Raw genomic sequence first — 25,031 nt, 5'->3', positions numbered from 1 at the left:
TTCAGGAAAATCGACAGGATCAGCAGGGCCTCCCAGAGGCTGGGAGGGGTCTAGGCCTCACACAGAAGAGGGGCCTCAGATTTGAAACAAAAAATATTATTTATTTGTTGTTAAATACCGATTTCCCCCACAATTTTCAGGCCTAGCAATTTTGCAATCAGCTTTAGATATGATTATTAGCTTTAGGTATGATTAGCTCCATCAGTTTGGGTTTTACACACCAATCTGAGATTTGTGCCTCTTTTGGGTTCCTCTTGCAATTCAGAGAATTAAGCAGTGAAGATCAGCAATCAGCAATCAGCAGCTCCCCAGTTTCAGGAGAAGTACAAGAATGAAATCTCAGCAGACATGGCTGATGAGCTGGCCTTCCTCAAGTGGATATATTCCACAAACTCAGATTGCAGGCCAAAAGCACTCCTCCAAGAAAGCCTGGAACTTGGACTTTCTTCTGTGTTTCCTAATCTTACAATTGCATTACATTTTTTTTGTCAGTCTGCCTGCGTCAGTGGCTTCACGTGAACATGCTACAGCATATTAAAGCAAATACAGGACTATCACTGTTGTACAACAGGGCAGGAACATCTGAATGGGCTGGCCAGGCGTAACATCAACAGCATAGCATGAAAACGTCTGCACACACTAAGGCCAGGAAAGCATTTATAAAATAAACACTTTTACAGCAAAGACTTGTGAGAAATACAGTCTGAAACCCTTGGGTAAGCAAATTACATTTGATTTTTGACAAATTAAATCTTGATTTTTTTATCCTTTTAGTCCTGATGTTGTCAGTTATACTGGACAGTTATACCTGTTTTGCTTCTATGTCTTGAATCCTTTGCATTAACTAAACGTATGATGTGTATGCACGTGGGTTACAGCCTCCTGATTTGCAGTGACTCTGGCCTCTTTGATTCTCTGAAAGGCCCTGAGGATCAGTGTGAGAGAGTGCTATCACCAATCCAGTGAGCCAGAACCCTCATGATAACTTTGAGTAACAGACAGAAATATGTCACGGTCAGCCTATTTCAGAAATTGAGACTCATTTCTCTCCTCATGCATGGACATTTGGGTAATAAAGAGGCAAAACCACCTTCTTAATCCAGAAATTGGAATTTCATTTGACTAAAAATGGAAAATATTGTATTGCTCACATTTAGAGAGGCATTTCTGCTATAGGGGACAGAGATGTTACTTCACGTCCATGAGACCTAGCTACTTGTGCTTCGTGTTAGGAGTCAGCTGAAATCTGCATCCCACGTTAAATCTTTAGCTGTGACTTTAGAATGATGTCAACCCCGAGCTAGAGGAAAGCTTGGTCGCCGAACAGAATTCTTCATTCATAGCGTCACACAATTAATCATAAACCTGGAGAGTGAGCAAAGAAAAGCAGCAGTCCAGCAGGCAGAGAGCCTGGCAGCGCAGTGAGGGGAGAAGACAAGGTGGAACATGTGTCTGCTGGACTTCAATCCCGCAGCAATAGCTTGGAGGACTCGGGGAAAAAATACCAAAAGCAAACCATCAAAATGTTTGTACAACAGCCTAATTGCCATAATTAAGGATCCCTTTAACTTTGCAAAGCTAAAACCACAGGATGCAGAATCATTTCCTTCTACTTTAACACTTTAAGCTACCAATGAGTGATGCAACTGAAAAGAAATCTGTTGTCTAAGGTTTAGGAGAACCTTCCCTACACAACTGCCTGCAAAGAGTGTATTTGTGATGAAGAACAGAAAGTTCACCACATCTAAGCAAGTTTCATTTTCACATCAACCCTGCCGATTTAAAGTAAAAGACGATATGATCTCATGCAGTTATCTTTTACCAGAACTGCAATCTGAGCAGATGGCCCTTTTATTTTCCTGCAATTTTTCGTGCCTAGCTCCACCCTAGAGCTGTAATCACCCATGAGAGCGAATTTGACCAGGAGCCCTGTCACACCCAGCAGTGTCCACAATCCTCCGGGACATGGCTGACTGCTCCCTTTACAGGACGCCCCAGGTCACCGTCTCATCTCGCCTCATCCACCCGCTCATGGCTCAACATGGTCACACTGGCTTATACCTTCAAGATCTTCTAAAGCAGATGATGACAAAAATAATACTTCTTCCCAGTCATGACCAGTCCAGAAAAAGTTCCCCCCCAACAGCCTCTTTGCTTTACGGTCATGCATGAATGCAAGAGTGTTACAGAGGCTGGTGAAAGCGACATTCTGCCCACTTACTGTCGCAGGACTTCCTCCCGGAGATGAACCCCGAAATCCGCCGCGTGTTGGTCCCTTCCGTCTCCACGGCGATCTCCAACTGGCCCCGCGACAGCCAGAAGAGCTCGCGGCTGTTGAGGTCAGTCAGAACCTCAGCAAAATCAGGGTCCTGGGGGTCCCGGCGGGAAAAGACGACAAAGAGACAAAGAATGGTATTCAATCTGAAACCCCCTGGTGGGCATCTTAAACCGTGAAGCCCTTTGAGTCAGAATATCACACCTGGTATAGCCTGTTTCCACTTCTAAAATGTGAGGACGAAGACAAGATGTTGAGTTGTCATGAAGTTAGATCAAGGCTACTCAGTCTGTGGCCCTTCCAATATAGTCCATTTCTGTACTTTGATATAACCAATCCCTTAATTTCTACAATCCGTCCATTTTCTAAATGCTTTATCCAACAAAGGGTCACTGGGAAGCCATTGCCCATCCCAGCAAGTAACGGGCGCAAGGCAGGGTACACCCTGGTCAGCACGTCAATCCATTGCAGGGCACACATAGACACAAACAGACCTTGGGTTGATTAAACTTTTCACCAAAAGGAGTGAATGTCTACTTCTTGACATCTATTCTAGATACGCTGTTCCATCGCTTCCATTTATGTTGTCAGGTTCTATTTAAAGTGCTGGCGCAGAAGCCATCCTCAATTTGTTTATTCCTTTAAGCTTCCTTGAAGGCTTCAGAAGGAAGAAAGAGCTCTCGGTTTGCAGGAATGAGAAAAAGAACAGCTCTGCCAGCAGAAGAGCGCAAATCCCCTGCTGGAAGCTTTGATGGAAATGTCACTGAATAACGGCTTTTGTAGCCAGAAGACATTTTTGTTGTTGGGCATCATTGAAAGTGTGCAAAAGAACCACTTTCTGTGTGAAAGAACTTCAGCACAGAAGAGGGAGAAGAATTATCTGAAAAGCCATCCCACTGAAAGCATAGAAAAAGAGGGTCATGATCCCTCAGGCAGTATAGTGGAGGTCAAAAAATGCCCCTACCTGTTCTAGGACAAGAAAACTAGAATGAAAAGAGCTTTCCTCTGAGCCCTCAGCTGCCCCAGATTCAATCTGGGGCTCTTTGTTTGTGCATACCACTGCTATCTGTCCTCCACACAGCTAACCAGAGCACAGTAAGGCAGCATCTTTCTTGTTCTGCACATAAATCCCAGCAGATTGAAACCAGATCTCCTGTAACTCAGATTGCTGTGCAGATTTACAGCCCGGCCTAATAACCATTGACATGTGTTTGGAGTGCGTTAGCAGAGCCATCTTTCTGAGCAGTAAAAACAATAGTTGTTGCAGTCCATAAATCTCGAGTGCTGGTGTACACTAGAGGAAATGAACCGACACGACCGCCAGAGAACAGAAGAGAACCGAGTAACTGAGTGGCCTTTTTTTTCTTCCGTTTTTTTAAGCACGGCAGCTAATCAAACCCAGTGCCCACAGCTATGTGCGGTAATCCTGTTAATTAACAAAATGCCTAGGATTCTTAATAAATGGCGCCATCAACGCAAGGAGAATATAGAGCCCTGATGGCTTAGGAGTGTTCTTCTGAGCAGCTCAGTTCGGACCACCTACACTGGCTGCTCACGCACAGCACCTCTCTCTCTCTCTCAACAGCGAGAGCCACAGGAGCTTTCCAGTCATCGAAAAAAGATCTGCCGCCACTTAACTTCACAGTAATGCTCTCAAGCAGCTGTGCAGAAGTAAGCTGAACTAGGGAGTATCCTCTCAGCTGCTGAATTGTGTTCTTCAATGCAACCACTGCATCTGACACACTACATGGCACACAGGCACCATGCTCCTCAAGAGTCACAGATCTCTCCTGTATTTGATCCAATCCAAGCTTTTAACTAGATAATTAAAGTAATTACTGACTCAGCACTTTTCTTCAGTCTTTAGCTTTTGCTGGCTTCGAGGGATGCTGTAACACCAGCTGAACCACACCAAGGCATCACTCTGGGAATTTACAGCATCTCGTAATGAAACCATCAAGAGCCCCACATCAGTGCCAACAGGAGGAAGGTGGATGGATCGTATCCACAGCCCTGATTTAAAATCTCAGCAGACACGCTCCCCTTCGATATAGCGAGTGTCAATCAGCCCCAACACCTCAGCTCTGTCCATTCAAGCTTCTTAAGGCGCCCATTAATAAGGATTAGTTTGATAACAATTACCACATGATGAAAATGCAACTTCTGCTCAAAACACATTTCCTTTCCTAATTGGATCTCTGCGGACAACATGACGACATTTCTTCCCCTGCCTGGAAAGTTTTTTTTTTGCATCTTTTCATTGGCAAAGGTGTGCAAACTGTTCAAATTTCCATCTATATGGTGAGGTAGTGGAACTCATAGCCATCCATCCAACCATTTTCTGACTACTTCATCCAATTCAGGGTCATGAGGGAGTAACAGGCGCAAGGAGGGATACATCCTGGATGGGACGCTAGTCCATCACAAGGCAAACACCGAGACTGATGTACTTTCAACCAGGGCCAACTTTCCCAGAAGCCAATTAACCTAACAGTATGTCTGTATGTAACCTGAGCACCTGGTGGAAACCCACGTGAGCACGGGGAGAACATACAAACTCCACACAGACAGCAAGTGAAGATCCAGAATTGAACCCTGGCTCCAGCACTGCAAGGCAGCAATGCTAACCACTGTGCCACCGTGCTGCCTGGATCTCCCTGCAGTAATCATAAATGAATCACAAAATAAGTAAAACAAGGAGCTCTCGGACATCGCTTTTACAGATGGAAGTATCCTGAGCTGTATCCTGAGGCTCTGGGCCAAGCTGGCAGTGGCTGGGGGTGCGGGGGGGGGCACAGCGATACTCACGTGGGCAGTGACGTTGGCCCGGATCTCTCTCAGCACGTGTTGGCGGTACTGTAGCTGCACACGGATGGGCACCAGGGGGTGTGCTGTCGGGACAACATAAAGCACCATCATCAACAAGAGGGTCAGCAGGGATCTGTGTCTGCTGACCACCAGAAAGCCCACCTTTCCATGAGTGTAATACATGCCCTCAAACACATGGACAATGTCATGCAGTAATGTCACCTACATCTTAGAGACACATTTCTCACAGTGCTTACATCTACAGGTTTTAAGCATATAAAGTTAACTTTTGATTTCTGTTATATGGGGACATTCTCTCAGTACGAGTAATTGAAATGGCACAGTCTAGGGATATTTATTGAGTCCATGCTTCTGTAGACCCAGGATTCCCTCCAGCACACAGTAGACCTGTTAATTAAACACACAGCTGACTGGAACGGTGAAATGGAGTGAGCCAGAGACAAGGGCTACCATCACATTCGGATAAGCCGGTATTCAAGTGTTGCTTGTGTACAGACTCTTTGTCAGCTGGTCTTTGCTTCTTTCCTCTGACAATAGGTCCCTGACATGTCTGTGGTTATTACTACAGAACTGTTGTGAAATACTACAATGACCTTTAGGATCCCCAGGCCTTTTGAGAGACACTGTCTGGAAAGGTGTTGTTCTGTTCCTGGTGTATCAGAAGGTCCTGCTCTAAGGAATTGGTTTAGCGCTGCGTGCAAGGTTACAGATTGAGTTTAAAGATCTGTGGATATGCCAAGTTCCAAGGGTCCTCCTGAATTTTAAAACAGGCAATTGCGGGGAATTGCCGCAGTCTGAATGTTGGATGCTCCTATTGTGTCTCTCACCTGCCTCTCTCCTCTCCAGGAGCCCCTGGAACAGCAGGATGAAGTGAAGGTTATTCTCTGTGTCGCTCAGCGTCAACATGGCAATCCCTCCCATCCCAGAGTGCTCTGCCTCTGACGTCAGGGTGGAACTGAAGGTTTCTGGTACGGGAGTAAAAAAAAAGGCAAGTAAAAATGTGCTTTGGCTCACATTTCACAAGCAGATGCCAGTTTCTGAGCAATTTCACACCCACAAGGATATTCCAAATCTTTCCATCTTCTGCATTCTGTTTCTGTCCCAGAAAAGTAAAGGCTTTCTTGTTTTTACTATATGCTCTTAAACCTCACATTTAAGTTCAAACTGGATTAAGCTGGCCTGCATTGCTTTTACTTTGAGGTATTAAGTCTGACTTATGATTCCAAAGAGCTTACAAACTCTGCAGAACTGCATCTCTCTCAGAAGGGACTGAGCAATATCAATTTTAGGACTTTTGTGCTTTACATGAAAGCTCTTTTTCACTTTTAATTATGTAGAAATCAGTCCAATTAAATGAAAATTAAGTCTGCTGAAACCATGAATAATTCTTATAATGGATTTTGATGGTAGAAAGTATTCAGTATGATTTATATACACATACACAGAATGCTTAAAACAGGACTGACAAAACAACACCTGCAAACAGTGCTCTGTGCTTGATGATTTTGCCTTGGATCTCTTCCCTCTGGCTGTTCAGTGTTACCATGGTGACATGCAGCTGTTCCGACCTGAGCAGCCGGATGTATGATTTAGACAAACTCTTCCAGATTCCGCAGATCTGAAGGGAAAAGGCACGATTTTAGTTCTTCACTCACCTGCTGATAACCACACGTAATAACTTTATGACACTGCTGTAGCTCTGGTCTTTGGAAAATCTTCACTGCAAATTACTATCACCTCCTCTGAGATGCCTCTCCGAAAGACTACTGCCTACATGTTTAAAAACCCAGCCAGACTTGGCGATAGATGTGAAAATGGGCAGCCTGTGGGGTGGGAGCAGGTTAATGGTGCTGCCAGGTCAGTTTCAGGAGGCATGGTCTGGCTGGACACAACTGGACACCAGGTGACAGGGCTTGCCGTCTGAGAGAACCACTGCTTTGGAGGCAGCAGCAGTCACACTTGCAGTCACACTGGACTCATTCACCAGGAGCTAGTATGTGAGAGCCTACCTAAGCATAATTAGTCATCAGAACTAGTATATTTACTCAATAGTGGGACGGGAGAAAACAAGACGATTAAAAGACAATTAAGAAAATGGGAAGGAATCTGAAACAAAATTAGGAGAGGCAGATATGACTAGAGTGTTTTTAAGTAGATGGATTGAAAACCTGCCCTTCATACTTCATGTTGTCAGCAGAACAAAAGCCAGTTAGGTAATGTGGTCTTGTAAAAAAGAGAACATCCTAGCTCAGAAGAGAACGACTTGTGGTAGCTCCAGATTATTAGTTTTCAATTGAACCCTTTAACTGTCTGTCAAATAAATACACAACTCCCAACAGAAACTGCAGGTTCCTTCAGCTGCCACGTCAGTGAACACAAGCTGAGGAAAGTGGGAGTTTGGATTCTCTTGCACAAAGTAATGACACCCTGTGGTGTGCATGTGTCAGCCTTCAAATTGAGCAGGCAGACCAAGGGTTAAACACCAGGGAAAAGTAGCGTTTGCACATCTGGACTGAAGATTAAAAACGTCAAGCCATGAGACAGCTGGAGAAGGCTTAGAGATGTTAATTTATAGATAAATATTTTAAACTATACTTCTTTACCCTTGATAGCTGTTCTGAATGCATTGCTCAATGCTCATTCATCCCTGCATGTGACAATTAAGATGCTCTGGCAAATTCAAACATGCCAATACTTTTGTTTGCATCTGTATGTATATTTATGGTGAATACATAATAATATACAACACTAGTGTGTTGCACAACTCATAGGCACATTTTCTTTTAATTGTTCAATTTCAAATTTATTTCACAAAAAATAAATAAAATCTTAATCTTAAAGAAAATAGTATTTGACTAATATAAGTAAATTATGAGATGGAACCAAATTTCTTAAAAAGACTGACATTTCTTGGCTGCATTTAGAGACCCATGAATGCATCACAGTGGAATTTTCTACAGGATTATAGTGTAATTTGATGCCATTTGTGGTCATTTTGTGGCCAAAATGGTATTAGAGCCATGACAGTTTCTTATGATGCAGTAATCCCTATTAAATACATTTTAGCTTGAATGAGTACATCTCTGTTTACTTTGTGTTTTGCTGTGTAATGCACTTATACTATATGCTCATAAGAATTAAAAAAATTACATTGTTGTCTTGGTATTTTGGCATTCCAGCCCATTAAATCTAATTCTGAGGTCATGTACAGGTGAGAGGAGAACCCTATACAGTACCAAAGAGCAGTTAGTGAGGCCGCCTACCTACTGAAACAGATTCAGAGTACAATTCATGCTGGTGGGAAATGTAACTGAAATGTATCTCCATTAATCCATTATAGAACAAGACATCCTCAACAGCATCAAAGACTGAACCTCTGTTCTTCCAAAGACAAACATTCTGAAGCATACCCAATCAAATTGTTTCACTTATAGCTCTTGTTCCCTGATAAAAGTGCTGTGCTTTTGAAGAATGTCAGCATTAAAAAGCGCTGCAGCCTCAAACCTCATTTATCATACTGCACTCTCACTGGTGGTCAGCTGCTCCCTTCTCTTGCCCTCAGCCATGACAAAGTTTTGAAATGCAAGGTTAAAACGATAAAAACACATCAACCAAAATGATAACGTCTCAATATGAGGACATAAAATGTATTACAGGATGTAAGCAACATTTTCGGGACTTTTTATATCACATTCACAATTTTCTTCACTTAACTTATTTCCCACAGCAAACTAAAACAGTTGACACCACCAAAAACTTTATGTGATTACGAGCTACCAGTAAAATGATTCCTTACGTTATATGCATGCAGTTACAGTGTTTTTCTTTATTAGTGTCATGTGTTGGGTTGTTTTAATTACTGCGGTTTTTACTTCCTCTGTCCTTTGCATGCTTTGCTAGATACGGAACCCAAGTGTTCATTGTTTCAGAATGAAATATGTGGCACCTACTATGCAGTGCAGCTAAGGCTAAGGGCGTCCGACTAGTGCTTTGAAGGATAAGTCTGTTAGACTGTACTTGATCTCACTTCTCCTAGTGTGTTACTTTGTAAGGGTCTCTGCACCATGGCACTGACCAGCACATTTGTAGCACATCTGTATCTGTAACTGCACTTACCATATTGCTCTCTGGAGGCGCGGTCTTTGGCACTCGAAATTCAAAGACCACGTTGCCATCTCCATCAAGGAAGTGCACTTTGCTCGGACGAGCCATTCTGAAACAGGGAAGGCAACTTTTTCAACTTCATGATGAATGGCGGTAATTCTTCACTAATAAAAATCAGCTCCACAGAGAGGCAGACAGCAGGACAGTGAACAGTACCTCTCAAATGTGATGGAGAAGACCAGGCTGGTCCTGGACAGAGTGAACCTTGCCCGGGCAACTCCGCTGGAAATGGGCGACCGGGAGCTCACACTACTGGTTAGGAGAGCAACGAAGTCTTGAAGAAGAAAAAAGGGCAAGAATAATTAGCACCCAGGGACACATGTGGAACACACAACAACCCACAAGAAGGTTTGCACAACAAGCAAGTCAGGGCAATACTGGGATGTTGTCATTTATAGGGAAATAACATTCACATGGCATGAGGAACAAAGACGCAATTAGCGATAAGGACATGCAAGGAGTTTCAAATTGACAAGTTTAAGCTTGCAGGGAGTGGGGAAGAAGAGGGACAAGGATAGGATGAGGACAGAGAAGAAATGAGAAAGAGGAGGTGGAAAAGGGGCGGCAGGCAGGGCCTCACCTGTCCTGCTCTCTCCTGGGGAGACATCTTCTGAGCTCAGGTAGGAGCGGTCATTGTACGTCTTTTGGAGATCATCGTCTTTCTCCTGGTAGTATTCGTACCCGTCAAACATCATGTCCACCACCTTCTTCTCTGGCTCTGCAAGGAGAGGTAACCAGCAGCAACTTGAGTTACAGGCAACGTGGACCAGTGGAGTTCTGCAGTGTAAATACACTGTCTTTCATTTACAGGGGTGACCACCTTCACTCAGTATCATACTCAGTATCAGATTAAAAATCAGTTCTCCTTTACTGTCAACTGGTTAAAACTGGTTAATTGCGATTGGGCAAATTAAGCAATTAAATAAAAAAGTCAGGGACTTATATAAATTCTAATTTGATTTAAATGTATGAAGCTTTAGGTAACTATTCCATTGATCAGGCATTGACAATCAAAGTTCAGCAAATCTCACACACCTCTTTACTTCAGAAGGAAAATGTCAGAGAATTGATTTGGGTTTTTTTACGGCTAGATGCTGGGAATATACCAATAATGAAAGAGCTTGAAAAAAAAACTTCAGCCTGGACAAAATTAAAACATCAGCAACCAGGAGGTGGGCAAGGGTGTGCATTGGCTCCCAAAACACTCATCAAGCCACTCATAATAAGTCCTAGATTTGTACAGCGCTTTTCATTTCAAAGGTTCCAGAAGACCTTCACACATAGGAAGGGACACACTTCATCTGACGTGCAGCCCCCACTGGGTGACATGCCACAGCCAGTCAAGTAGAAAAGTGAAAAGCTGGGCTTGTACAAACAAGCCTCCCTAAAGTTCACCCTTAGTTCAGCCTGTGAAGCAACATGAAATTTAGCCAGGCCACCTGCATTAACCCCTGGACTCTGATGAACAGTGCCACAGATCAAGCAGTCAGGACCTCAGTGTAACAGCACAGTGTCTCCAGTCACCATACTGAGGCACAGGTTTGGACATTCTGGTCCAAAGGTAAGATCACCACCTATTGGTCTACCCACACACTTATAGCAGTGACGTGGTCCCAGTACTGGCCTGCACCAACCTCACATACAGTACCTTTTAAGATCAAATGAAGCTAGGCTATAAAGTGTCACTGCACTAACATGCAAATGTAAGTCTTGCATGCAGTAAAAAAATCTAGGATACTGTACATCATACAAATCTCTCATAAGCATTATCCGCATTCCTGCTCCTTACAACTACGAGGGAACGTCTGGACAAGTCCAGTAATGAAGTTCTCAGGCTGGGATAGGCATCAGAGTAACCAGTGACTGTCCAGGAGATGGGGGATTGTCACTGTCCCATATTGAAGCCAAATGGCTTGAAAAGGCTGACTGTGCAGATGTCCTTCGTTTGAAATAACAGTTCCCAAATCCTGCAGAACAGCCATCACCATATAAAGCATCGAGGCGGGGAGAGCCTGTCGCTTTCAATTCAATCCCACTTGAGGACTTGGCTCTGCTCTGGTTTCTATAACAAAGTTTGTTTCTTTCCATGCCCTACGCGTTAAATTGTTGCTGACACGTGCATTAAACGGGAACAAAGGTGCGCTGTTTTAAATTCCGCTGTGTTATGATGAAATGTGCACACTTCATTGCCTCTCAGTGATACTCAAAACTGAAATGTCACAATTTACGGCTTTTTATCTAAGCATCCATCGACTGGTCGACTATGGGAAACCCGCTTATTCTCTCGGCCTATCCAAGAAGCTCAGTGCACTAGGCGGGACTACACCCTGGAAACCTTCATAAGCGAACGTGGTTTTGTAGACAAGTCAATATACACGGAATTGTAAATAAACTACAGTAAATAAGTAAAATGTAAATTTAAAGTTTCAAAACAAACACACCAGCATTACAATATATAGAATGACTACGATAAGTACGTGTTCACTACAACGACACCACGTGTACCCGAGCAAACCACCCCCCGAAATATTCCGGTACAATTTCCTTGCAAGGAACGTTTTAACACGGTCTCCAAATGAAACAAATGTAGTAAATAAATGGTTTGGTTTTCTTCCAAAACACGAGGGGTACGATAAAGACGAGACGTCAAGGTCTCTTTTTTCACATTATCATGGTAGACAACTTCAAGTCTATAAATTATGAACTGCTTTTTAAACTGTTCTGATAAAGCGCATTATAGGAATGAAGGACCAAGTCAGTAATAAAAAAAGGACCAAAATTTAGACTAATTTACCTTTGGGGCAGGTCCTGCAACAGTTTCCCGGCAGGAGGACGGGCTCGTCACAGTTCGGTTCCGGACAGTCCTGCTTGATGTTTTTACAGGTCACCTTCCCAAACACTTTCCGTCTGTTTCTTTGCTGTGGTGGAAAACAACAACTAGATTAAAACAAACCGCACAGGTTTATTTGAAGCACCATCTGTATCATCTTCATCTGCTCTTAACAACGGATGATCAGACTAAATGACCTTCCACTCCGCCATCAGAGCACAGAGAACCTCCATCACTATCGAATCTTCCTGTTTTGTACAACAGCGCAAAAGTCATTCCTAGAGGTTCCTGAAGCAACATGTGAATGTAAAAAAATATATTCATTATCAGCACCATATTGTACCCTATAATGTAAAATATCAATTTACCGCTTTTAAAAGCGGAGACAGCTGCTGGACATTCTTATAAGAAAAAGCGATCTTATATTGAGTATTTCAAGAACAAGAAGAAATCACTAGGAGTCGGGTTGTAACGTCCGATTTCCGACATTGCATACTTTGAGTAGACCTAATATATCTTAACTAATGATTATTTAGGCAATCGCGTTCTGGTCAATATTGACGTCAAATTACAGAGCAGTTACTGAGCGGGAGGTTGTATTAATTCGCTAATGACACTCCGAGCTGTGCATTGTGCCGCACAGCAGCCCGGTAAGAGAGAGTGTCAAAGCAGAACAAAGCTCATCACCGCGGCCTCTGAAGACTAATTTGAGAAACGGCCTCCCCCTTCCCCGCCTGCTCGCCCGTACTGATGGAGTGAAATGGCTCATTGAAGTGGAAAATGAAGGTCATTTGGTTTGTTAATCCTATCGTACAACTTGCCTTTAACAGCACCGCTTCAAAAGAAAACAGATTAGTCTCTACTTTTCTTCACGGAAACTTTTTTTTACCCCGTCTATAACAGCAAGTGCCCCCTGCCAAGAATAAAAATAATTACAAACAGCAAATTGCTAACGACTAAATTATTTAATGAAACATCTGCATTTGATAATGCATCGAGATTTTGCAACATTTCGCTACACACACTATAAAAATACGAGCCTATAATAATGAAGAAGAAGAGAAAACTATAAAGAGTTCTTTATTTAGTTTATATAAAGTAAAGCGTGAATCTTTTGCACTCATCGACTCATTGCTTTCCCCCAGAATAGGAAACACTCGGGAAACAGTATACAACTTCAGTTAAAACTGCTTGAACACTACGCCGCTGTGCTTACTGGTTCGCAGTAGCAGATAACGCAGTGCATCACCCCGAAGGGCTCCCCCAGATCCGGATGCCAAGTGTCCTCCAGCTCATAGAACCGCCCTCCGAACGAACAGCCTGAAACGACACAAGAGCGAATCAGAGAGCAGGATCGATCCCTATCCCACCCCGAGGCGCGCTCAGTTCCCGAGACGTTCCCCCTGAGCCCGTCGGAACACTGGAATCCAGGACGATTTATCACAGCAGGGGGGACGTGAAGCAGGCCTGAAAAGGAATCCGTAATGGAAGAACGTGCACTATACAGAGACCACGAAGTTGTAGCTGGGTTAATGGGGTACACGCTTTAAGCAAGACACCTTTCACGTGTTATCTAAACATTTCAATTGACACAGGCCAGCCTCTTTCGTAGTCCGGTCTTTGTTGAGAAGTGCTTTTCCAAACCCAACACTAGTCGTATAGTCTTTGCAACGACAGCGTACCTTTATTTTGACGAACAGAAAGAACTACTTTTGAGTGCCCTCTGTGTGTTTAAATTGACCTGCGCTTTTTTGTTTGTCTATCATCACTATGAGTTACAGTGTATTTCCGTGTACGCAGCGTTGGCTGTTATTTTCCGTACCTGGAACTGACGGCAGGTGTAATGTTGAAAGACTGACCTGCCCTCGGAAGAAAAGGGGCTGATGTATAACACGCGATCTACCGACCTCCCTGTATCAAGGCATCAAGTGCAACACGGAAATCCTTAGGGCACAGCGGGCCAATGGACGGAGGCTGCAGCCGTGCTTTGCGATCTTCCCCAATAAATACAAACCGTGTTAACAATGCTGGACCAAAGCGTAAGACTAGTGGTGCAAATTCGTAAATTGGCGTCAGACTGAATGACAAAGAATTTGGCTTGTATCGGCGGATGCGTCGCAGACAACGCAAGGCCTGGATTCATTTTAGTGAATTATTATTTTTTTAAAAGTTAAGGACTAAGTCTCAGAGGTATTCCAATGCTCAAAGGTTTCTTCAACGTTTCTGATAAATCTCAGCTTTGTAGTAGACGACTGTGTCCTTTTCCCTCCAGGGAAATGATAAGGGACTAAGAAAACTAATAACAACTACATGAAGGAATCGTCCTATATAATTCAGTGTTTTATGGGGCCTCGGGGCATTGAGTTGTCTGTGTACAATTTTCCCGAATTCCCTGGATGCATGTTTTTTCTCGGTAGGAAAAAAACTGAAAACAGAACAGCAACTGCAGAACAAGACAGTGTGGTTAGCAAAGCGAAGCCAGAGGTGCTGGACCCAGCTGACACGGGTCACGCCGGCGGTCTCGCCTTTCCAGCCCGCCGGGCTTCAGCTGGCACCACTCGCAGCGCGCGGGCCCCGGGTCTGCCGCCGAGGCTCGGGGTTCACGACTGTTGACGCGAATATTATGCGGTTGCCGTAGCTGCTAACAAGCTGGTTCCCATTATTCTTTCATTAAGTGCCTACTTCAAACGGTCAAGTCGAGTCAGACGGAGGCTGAAGACAATATTCCTGCTACAAACATTTGAAATAAATCACTGCTTGGCAGCGCTGCAACCCCGTGACTCCTGAAGGAATCATAGTGACTGTAATGGAAATTCTATTGATTAAGGTTTCCAGGATCAAGCAAGGTTTCTAAATGTTGACTAATACACCGCATAGCACCGTTACCAGTTTTGGTTGGCTTTGTAACGTTATTTAGTCATGTTTTAATGATAGAAAATGTACAATATAATGTGAAATGACTGTAAGACTTGTTTGACTGTTGATGCTTCTAATGATAAGGATGATGATGACAATACGAAGAAGAGAACACGGAAGCTACAATTAATTATTTTCTTATTAATGTAGACATGGAATCCATCAGAGCTTAAATAAGATACGATTGTACTATTGCTATATGCCTTAATACAAAAGACAAACTTCAAACACGTAATGTAAATGATAAACACTTGAAGGAAAGTACTAGTATCCCCGAAGCATTAACACATAGAGTTTGAACTGTTATCTTTGGCGTCTAAAAACAAGCAACAGTTCCCCCACCTCAAGCAACGGTTTGTAAATCTTTCCCACATCATCCCCAACTCCCTCTCTCACTTTTAAAGAGTATCGAGTGGTTTACAACAACACTCGTTTTAAAAAAACGGATATACTGTCTTCTTTGGCAGTGCTAGATGAGATCTAGAAGTACACACGCAGCTTATATCAAAATAAATATTTGGACTCGCAGAACAATGAATAGTAACTAAAACCCTTTGTGAATGCGGTTTCCATTTTGAAGAAATGGAATTTGGAATAAACAGATTTCAAACAGTATTTCCTGTTTTCCAATTTTAGTGATTACAGCTAAAGAAAAACAGTGGAATTCTGGCCTACGAGGTCTGGGCTCAAAGGTGATGAATGCAGCGAGCATTGCGGTTACGGAGGACAGGAGAGACGATACCTGCGATGCCTTTTGAAGGTAGAGGTTCCCTCTCCGATTGGATGGGCAGCGCAGGGGACTTGAGTCGGGAAGCGCGTGCGGATTCCAGCCACGCGCAGCTCAGGAGACCCAGGACAACGACCGACCAGCAAGTCCGCATCCCTGCGGCTACAGCTGCATCCAGAGGTGACCCGGATAAAACCATTCAGCAGAAGGTCCTTTTAAGCAAGACGCAGTGTGGAGGTCGACGAGTGGAGTTGATCCTACTTACACCATGCAAAAAGAAATGAATAAGTAGAAAAAAAATCTCAGTCTCGGGTTACCTTACTCTGTTCAAAAACCCTGTTAGCGAGGTGCTGGAATAAAACGTCCAGAAAGCGCTTATTTTGCAGACGAAATTTAAGATAAACAGTGGAAACAAAACCAGAACCTATCCAGACAAATATCAAAAAATGAAAGGAAAACGATGTTAGAAACGAAGCCGCAGACTAGACTGGTATTGTGGGCGGATCGTGTGTGCCTGGTTGCTGAAACCTGCCTCTGAAGAGTCAGTGAGGGTGTCTTTCCGTTTTATACCGTCCTGACCGCCTAACTCCACAAAATCAACACAAGTGCCCACAACTGGGGGGGGGGGGTTTGGCGGGGGGGTGGCGAAGAGAGAGAGAGAGCCGGTGTGTGTGAGTGTGTGAGAGTCTGGGGGTGATGGACCTCCCGAAACCAAGCGTAGCAGGGACTCTGATCTCACCCAGTACCAAGGGAGAAGTGTCGGTGATTCGCGGGGTGAATCGAGTCCCGGTCTACCCACGGGGCCATACCTTACACTGAGCACCCCTTCCAAATAAAAAACTTTTAAAACGCATTTTTTCTCAGAGTACGTAATTATTTTCAGCGTCTTTTCATTATCCCGTTCACCCTTGCGAGAGGCGGTCTGCTTTCTGCAGACAGAAAGTTGATTGCTCAATAAATGCAAACTGTGTTGCAACGGCCCTTATTAATAAATACGGAACGTTATTCCTATGGTGATCACGATTATCGTTGCTTTGATGGACGCCTCTTCCACCACATCCCATTAATTTATAGTGCAAGAACACAGACCGGGAATTTCAACGTATCTTTTTAACTGTCTTTGAGTTATGGCACCTATCGGTCTGAACAGACAATCCGGGAAGAACTTCCACGCGAACACGTGTGCTTAGCGCCTGGCTTTCTACCAGAAGCCGCTTCGACATCCTGCGGTTCAAGTTCATATAAACTGCGCTACGTGATTTATTTTCGCAGGAAGTTTGGGCCGGGCTTGACTGATCGCTCTTGGAAGGTTCAGCTACGAGCTCACTATCTCATCATTACTATCACCATAGTCACTTTTTGTGTTAGGTGCTCGCTTCATGTCAAGCTCTTCACCAACCGTTCACCGCGAAATGTCACTTTTTAGCAAGACTGAAGCCGCTTTCTGCCTCGCATTCCGTTCTTTGGTTACACTGTCCGTCTTCCAATTCAAACCACACCAAAGAATAATAAAGAATAAAGAAAAAATAACGTGAAATATGTTCCCGGATTTGGAATTGCGCTGAGTGAGCATGTAATTGCAATATATCATCGAGTCCGGTGACTCCCGGGCAGGGCAGACTCATAAACGCCGGATATTCATTAATTCCTCCGCCATCCCAGTGCAAAACACCCAGCGCGGTTTGCTCAATAAAGATAAGGCACCACAAACAGACAGAGGGCTCTCCGGTTCCGGTATGCTTGTCCTTTACTGCAGCAAGAGCCGCGAAAAGCGTAGGAGAAACCCTGATCAGCTGTCGTTTGGAGCCGACACCTTTCCCTTAAACACATATCAATCGCACCAGAGGAATGACCAGTGCTCCTTACCATTTTAAAATGTATACAGTTAATTTCTGTATTTTTTATGATGGTGTTCTAGCGTCTTCAGTTTTTCAATCAACATGTCTCTTACCATTAGTAATTAATAATAGAGTAATAGCTACAGTTTATCATGTTTCAACAGCTATCTGTTGACTTTTATTGTGGGGGACACTTTAATGGTTTAAAAGCACAATATAAATGCAACTAAGGTTAATGGAATAAAAACAGAAGGATGTAACGTTTGGAACTTGTCAGTGTTAGTGATTGGGAAGTTCGTGCGGGCGACAGCATTAATCACTTTGTTCATATTTGAAGACCAGGTGTTATTTTAAGGAAAAGATCCACTCGGGAACAGCTGAGACGAGCTTATCGAATTTAACATTGAATTCACCTATCTGCACAAAGCAAAACATTCACACAAACGTGATTGGGTACTTGGATACTTCGGGCTTGTGTATAGAACTCCTTTGGTTTGGTTATTGACCTGTCTGAAGGTCAAGACGCAAACGGCAGCTTGTCTGCAATTTGAAATGACAAAGCGCCATTTAAATTGAAAACAAAGACGTTTGCGCCTGTAAGGTTGAAAGTGATCTTTTCATAGCTCTAGATAGGCAATATTTGTATGTATGTATATCCTGTATATCCTGTATGTAAAGTAATTTAGACAAATATGGACACAGGCTATTGTTAATTTGCTCGTTCGTGTGATTGTTAAGTGTCAGTTTTTACGCATATGCCCATACAGTGCGTTAAGTTGTCACCGAGAAAATTTGCACCTGTGCTTCATTTGTGACACGTTGGGAAGTGAATAGCATCGATGATAGTTTGTTTGCATTTAATCATTAAGTGATAACTATTGGTTTTATTTAATACATTAGGGAAGCCATTCATTAGGTGTTTTCCATTCATGGAAAACAAATCTCCTGTTGAAGATAATGCAAAGATTTAAATAACGCAAGTCGCACATAATACAATGAGCCAAAATGTGTATTCTTCTTTTTCATGACTGAAATGCAGACAGAAACTGAATAGTTCGAAAATGCTTCAAAACCAGGAGGCTTTATACATCTTATTAAATCACCAACTTCTAAAGAGTTGGAACATTTTCGCTTTTATCGATTAAGCGAGTGATTCGTTAAGTAATTTAATAAAATCGAATGAATTTGACCAAATTTCAGCTTCCATGGTCTATATTCCTCTTAACTGAACAGATTACGTGGTTAACAGATCAACACCTTACAGGTGCCCCCATTCTACAATTTCCCTCACGGGATCAATAAAGTATCTATCTTATTTTGAAAAGGTTTGGAGACTATGTATATCTTAGAGTTAGGACGATGTGTTGTACTTCAGCGGTGCAATAAATTGTATGGCGGAAGTTGATCGTTTTGCTGTGTATTTTAATAATTCTTTGTTCGGAGCGTGTATCACATAGAACATTCTTGCGCACTGAGACTGCAATCAGTCAGTATCCCACGGAATGTGGAAGGTTTTCTGTTAGGATGTGTGGATGGCGGTAGCGTGTGAAGGTTCTTGGATATAGCTGATGGTGTCAGCACTCAGAGGAGAACAAGGATTGCAGGACAGGATGCCAGTTACTCAGATCACACGATCTGAAATACTGCGGGGGTTTAACAATAATTTCCTTACGCCTCTAGTGCAACAGAAAGAGTGTTTTAAATTAAGCAGAAAAAAAATGCGATTGAAGTCATTTTTAATGTGCCAAAACATTACATTCTCGTAAAATCGATTAGCTGTGACCAGTTTTGGGCGTTGGAGATGCGTTAAGATAAGGCCGCACACCTTTTAGAATGTAAATTTAAACAAGATACATTTGTAACTTTTAATTGTTAATGTCTGCGCAGATTTATGAGGTTCATAGCAAAGGATTTGGCCTCCTTCGGGGAATTAGTTGACTGGCTGTGTTTTTCGCTTTTCACAGATGTTTCCAAAGCACTGAACTAAACCCATAAATATAAAATAAGTACCCAACAAAATGAGATGTATTTTCTGAGAGAAATCTTGAAGGCAAATTATTTGATGGTTTTAATAAACTGTTGTCAAGCGGACCAACAATACAGGACCTAATAAGTTCCAGACACTTGAATGCTAGCGGACTACTCCAGCGAAGCGTGTTTTAATTGCTTGTTGAAAAAATATCACAGGTCCCGGGACATCTCTTTGCAATTCCTTTTAGGCCGATTTTTCTATAATTATTTCATGGCTTGAGAGTTTTAACTAGACCATTGCTGTATAAATCACTGACTCGAGTTAGTATGTAGACAGGGCGCAGTGAAAATCCCTACATTGCCTATAAAATGAAACGAGGCGTAAGGAAGTTCGGTGTCTGAGGTTCTGTAAAGGCTAGTGGTGGGTTTCGTTGTGTTTTCGCCCCAGTCTGGCAGGTAGATCCTGTTTATTGGCGTGTCTGTGCCGGAGGTGCAAACGACGAGCCCGAGAAGATCGCGGGAGTACGGAGGATCTTGCTGGCTGTGGTTAAGGTTCAGCACCTGAGAGAGTCTGCAGACCTGGATGTGATGCGGTACAAATATCTAACAGTCCTTAGCAGGATCAATGTGCTGATCAGAGCAAAACAACAACAACAACAACAACAACAACAACTGATATATACAGTTGTGGGGTGGTCTTCCATTGTAAAAGATCACCTGCACAAGTATATATTTTAGGTTTATCGGGTGTAGTTAATACAATTCAATATGTCCATATTGTGAATTCAATTGTGAATTCCCGTGAATTCAATTCACAGGAAATAGGCTGAACAACCCACCAGATGAGCTATGCCCCGTGAATGCATCCTCAATACATCTCAGTAGAGAAACTACAATAACAAAATACCACGGAGCTTTGTACTTTTCAGGTGTTCTTTAGCTCTTCGTATTCCTTACACTGTGCGCCACGCGTCTCTAGTCTGGCAAAACAGGAGGCAAATCTCTGTGTTCAGACGGACACAATCATCTCATATTTGTATTTTAAGAGTTTCCACCCAGTCTGATAATAAGACCTTGTGTCAGTATTTTTCTCTGGGAATTCCCTTAAACTCCTGCTTTTGCTTTCACCAATGTGACTGTCAGACAGATACAGCAGTTCCCGAACTTTTTCTTTATAACAACCGAGTCATTTTATTCTGGGTGTCTTGGAATGAACTGTATGTTGGGGGGCATCGACATATCACAATAAACAGACGTTTCTGAGCAACCGACATATCCAGGAATGGAGACACGTAATTGAGCAGAAATCCAGTGTTTTTTTTGTCTTTTCAAATTTGTAAGCCTTTATACAGTAATTATCCTGGCGTTCTGGAAATGATCAGGTATCGGATTCAGAACGCCTCGAGTGACGGAATGCAGCCTGAAACTCCGCTGCATTTTCGAAACAAGGGACGTGCTTAGGTTTAAGAATTATGTTGTGTTCGCCTCACCAACAGCAACATGCATTACTCACGTTCCCTGAAATACGGGGATACGCATGAAACACTTCAATAACACAAGGGGTTATCACCCTTTCCCCAAAGTCAGTGGAAAACCAGCGCGAAGACCCAAAGAAAACAGATTTCATTCCTATTTCCAGTAGCCACCCCGCGGCCGTGGTGTTTCAAGTTCTGTCCTATCGTGGCTAGACATCTTTGGAATTTGACGCACACGAGTGATGGAGACTAATAGGTTCATTGTAGGAACCTTATTAATAGCGGCGTCAGAAGCATGAGTAAGTGTGGAATGAATTCATTCATTTGCGCTTATTTCTCACGAATTCAGAAGAACTAAATGAAGCAGGAACAACTAGCGTGCAGTACGCCTGGTCAGACTTAACGATTAAAAGTGGTTTAGGCAGCCTGTCGCCTATCTGTATTAAATTCCCTGTCTTCAGTTTTTGTATTTCCTGCTAATAACGGTACCGCAGGTAAGAGGAAACCGTTATAATAATGCGATAAATGGGCTAAAATGAAAGCTGTCGTGGGCTAAACCACGCCCTTCATGCATTCCACTGTATTCAAGTACAACGTATAATTTTTTTCCCCCACCTAGAATACTCCCCAGTGATTCAGTCTGTTAGGACACGTCTGTATGAATAACAATAAAGATTTACAGTGTGCAACTGCATGATATTGAGGAACTGGAGTATGTAAGATATTTGAACACGGTTATGGCTACATTTGTACCGAGGGATTCGAGTGAATAGCAAGCACGTTGGCGGTGGTGTAGTGTTCACAGTCCAGAAATGAATGATGGCTCGAGAGCAAAGCTTGGAGCGCTTTGCAGTCACGAACGGCTTAAACTGTGCAAACAATTGTGTCTTCTTGCAATATTTCAACTGACTGGAATCCAAGATGCTCTCCGCGGCGCGGCTCAAAAGATGTCAGTACACACATTGAAGGCCGTGAGACAACCTGGATACCATCTAAAGTTCCCCGCTGTAATCTTCAGCACCATTTTCAAAACAGAAACTAACTGGTAGCTCGGAGATTTGGATAAAACATTTCTTTTCATATTTTTAAAATGAAGCAAATAAATTAGTTACTGAAATCCGGCTTAAAAGCATTTTATGACCTGGCTCTAATTCGCCCATTTTATTGGAAAGATCATCCAACTAACAATTCTCAACTACAGCCATTCGAGGAAGAAAATACATTCTCCGAGGTTCAGAAATCCTGCAGAGCAGATTCCGCAGAAGATTTCCGTGCCAGAAAAAAAAACTACAACAACATTCTGATTCGTTTTTTACTTTGCTGACATCTTCCATATTTTTTCTGGCAAAAGTGTATATCGTAATATAGCTACCGACAATATTATAAATAGATTACTAAAAAGGAAATAACGTGTGCACTTTCATACATGGAAATAGTCATTATGCACAAAACGACAGTCCATCGCTTTCGGATGCTCCCTGCGGGGCTCAGATTATCTCCCCGGAGATTACAGGTGTCATCTTCTCCGCAAACTTCGGTTTATCCAAGATCAGTAGTTCCCAGCCGTGGTCCTGAAGTAACACTGTATCTGGGGTTTTCACTCCAGCTGGGCTCTGCATCTCCTGTGCTAATTGATGACTTTTTTGATCTGCGTATTTGTTTAGACTTATATTTAACTTTTTCCTTCGGTCAACCCCGAGTGTCAAAATATTTTACTTCAAGAACCCTGTTTCCAACATCTTTAGCAGACAGAACGCGACGCTCTCCACAGCTTATTAGATGATCAATTGACGGTGTATCAGAAACACCGACACTGAGCGTATTTTTCTTTCTGCGGAGGTCCAGCTGGTTACGTTTGAGGCAGCTCCCCTGAAAGAGCGCAATTTTGAAGCTCTGAAATTGGTACGGGGTTGATTTCAATCACAAAATACATTTGACCTGAGCTGAGAGCAGAAAGCAAATTTACAAATCTTCTCCAGTGAGAAAACTGAAATCAATTTAAGTCCGTAATTAAAAACTCGGCTGGAGCAAAATCCAAAAGACACTATGTTCCTCCAGGCTTGAAAGCCACTGGGGTAAAGCGTCTTGGCTGCATTGTGATTTCAAGTGTTAAAGCTTTGGAACACGCTGTAATATAATTAAATGCTGTTCCGTACATGTTTGGACGCACGGCAAGGTGTTTAAATTTATTGAGTTTAGAAAACAAACGCCCGTATGTGTTTAGGAAAAAAAACACCTTGATCTGTTCAACGGTTGTAATGAGTTTTTTGAGGTTGTATTTGAACGGCCCTGGGTTCACTTCCTGGGGGGCTATCTGTGTGGAGTTTGTATGCTCTCCCTGTGGTCGGGATGTTTCCCCCCACAGTAACTGGCAGGGTAACTGACTTCTGTGAGAAATGGCCCTGCCGCGAGTGTGTTTGTGTATTTTTGGTGTCTGTGTCTGTGTGTTCTGTCCGGGTTCACATGGGATTACTCTGTGTGCTCTATTTTCCTCCAGACGTCTAAAAACAAACTGGTAGCTGAAAGTGGCTCCTGGGAAAATAGGCCCTTGTGTGGGTTTGCCTGTGTCTGTGTCTGTGTGTGCCCTGTAATGGACTGGTGTCCCATCCAGGGTATACCTTGCCTTGCGCCCCTTGTTTGTCAGGACAGGCTCTGGCTCGTCCGTGACCCTGAACTGGAAGAAGTGGTTAGAACAAGGATCTATGGATTTTTTAAGATGGGGGTTCCCAATCCCAATCCTGAAGACCCACATAGCTCACACAGCACAGCACCCCCCTTATTGAACCCTGAATAGGCTTTTAAATAAATGTTCATATTTATATACCATCTATTCATTTGAATGAATACCAACCCCATCTTAAACATGTTGGATGTTGTGTTTTACCTATTGAATTTCATAGGGAAAATTAAATTCCAAACTTTGAATAGAAAAAAAAACCTTGCAGAAATAAAATCCTGCAGATGTTCAAATCAAGGAACTTGTTAGTTCAATTAAGGCTGCAACTAGTTAATTACACTTAATGAAAACCATGAAATGAAAGTCATGGAATGAAAACAAGCAGGTGTGTGAGGCATCAGGAGCAAGATTGATAACTCCTGTTTTATGCCTCTCTTTAAATCATCTTTAAATAAAACCCGTTCACCTGTAAATGAGACAAAATAGCTATCTGCCCATTAACAAAACAAATAATTCTAACAATACACAACATCATTGTTGGCAATTGTATCTTTATTGCAATTATGTATCTACATAACAGCAACGATATAATCAGTAACAGCATCGTGAAAGTTGACAGGTGAGTGTTTAGGAGACAAAGTGAAGTAAAACTGCACCCAATCAGCATGCTAATTGGCTCGTGTGCTCTACTGTTTATTCATGTAATTAATGTTTAGTATCAATTCGCAAATGCTAAAGAAGGATGCAGAGAGAGGGCAGTCTGTCAATAAGAGGTGTAAACAGCGCACCGCTCTTGATCCACAGAGCTCATTTCCGAGCTCGGCTGTTGAGCCTGTCATCTCCCCGAGAGAACGACAGTAAATGTTTTTTTTTTCAGTGTTACTAGAGCTCCCCGGCAGCCCTCATACATGGCGAGGAGGCTCGGGAGAAGTGTCAACTTTGGTTCTGTGTATTACATTGCTTGTATGTACACTCATAGGAGTTCCACTGAATAATTAGCTCCATCTCTTAAATAATGTTTGCTACTGTTAGTTAAAAAACAAATTTGAGGCAACCTAGTTAAAACTCTGTGCGCAGAAGCGATCGTTATTGAATAGGCAACTATTACTTTTCGGTATATTTACCAAATTAAGAAAAGAATCGTTACGGTGACGACGAAATGCCAGCATTTCTGCTTATTTTGGCTTAATAAATATACACAGGGACTGAATTCCTCGTTTCGTTCACGGGTAGAAGGGCTAGTAATTATGCCTCTACCGACAGTTCCCCTATCCCGTTTCTTCAACATCATGCAGAAAATGAAGTTATACCCTGCAAGGAACCAACTCC

The 25,031-nt window shown here is 42.8% G+C and overlaps 1 protein-coding gene across 1 annotated transcript in view; it reads right to left on the bottom strand.

The window, feature by feature from the left end:
• chrd (chordin) overlaps positions 1–16,258 on the bottom strand; it is a 28,666-nt gene extending 12,408 nt beyond the window's left edge. Inside the window, exons 1-10 of the mRNA XM_088913718.1 lie at positions 15,757–16,258; positions 13,315–13,418; positions 12,063–12,186; positions 9,849–9,986; positions 9,425–9,542; positions 9,221–9,317; positions 6,581–6,722; positions 5,932–6,069; positions 5,084–5,166; positions 2,222–2,369 (exon numbers count right to left, since the gene is read on the bottom strand). Of these exons, the coding sequence (XP_088769844.1) occupies positions 2,222–2,369; positions 5,084–5,166; positions 5,932–6,069; positions 6,581–6,722; positions 9,221–9,317; positions 9,425–9,542; positions 9,849–9,986; positions 12,063–12,186; positions 13,315–13,418; positions 15,757–15,940 (1,276 nt within the window). The 5' untranslated portion in view covers positions 15,941–16,258. The remainder of the gene's footprint in view (positions 1–2,221; positions 2,370–5,083; positions 5,167–5,931; positions 6,070–6,580; positions 6,723–9,220; positions 9,318–9,424; positions 9,543–9,848; positions 9,987–12,062; positions 12,187–13,314; positions 13,419–15,756) is intronic.
• Positions 16,259–25,031: the final 8,773 nt, after the last annotated feature.

This window comes from Atractosteus spatula, chromosome 4 (genome assembly GCF_055471065.1).
Source record: "Atractosteus spatula isolate fAtrSpa1 chromosome 4, fAtrSpa1.hap1, whole genome shotgun sequence".
Classification (NCBI taxonomy): domain Eukaryota; kingdom Metazoa; phylum Chordata; class Actinopteri; order Semionotiformes; family Lepisosteidae; genus Atractosteus; species Atractosteus spatula.
Note: the sequence above shows the minus strand (reverse complement) of the source record. Positions and strands in the feature narration are given on the sequence as shown.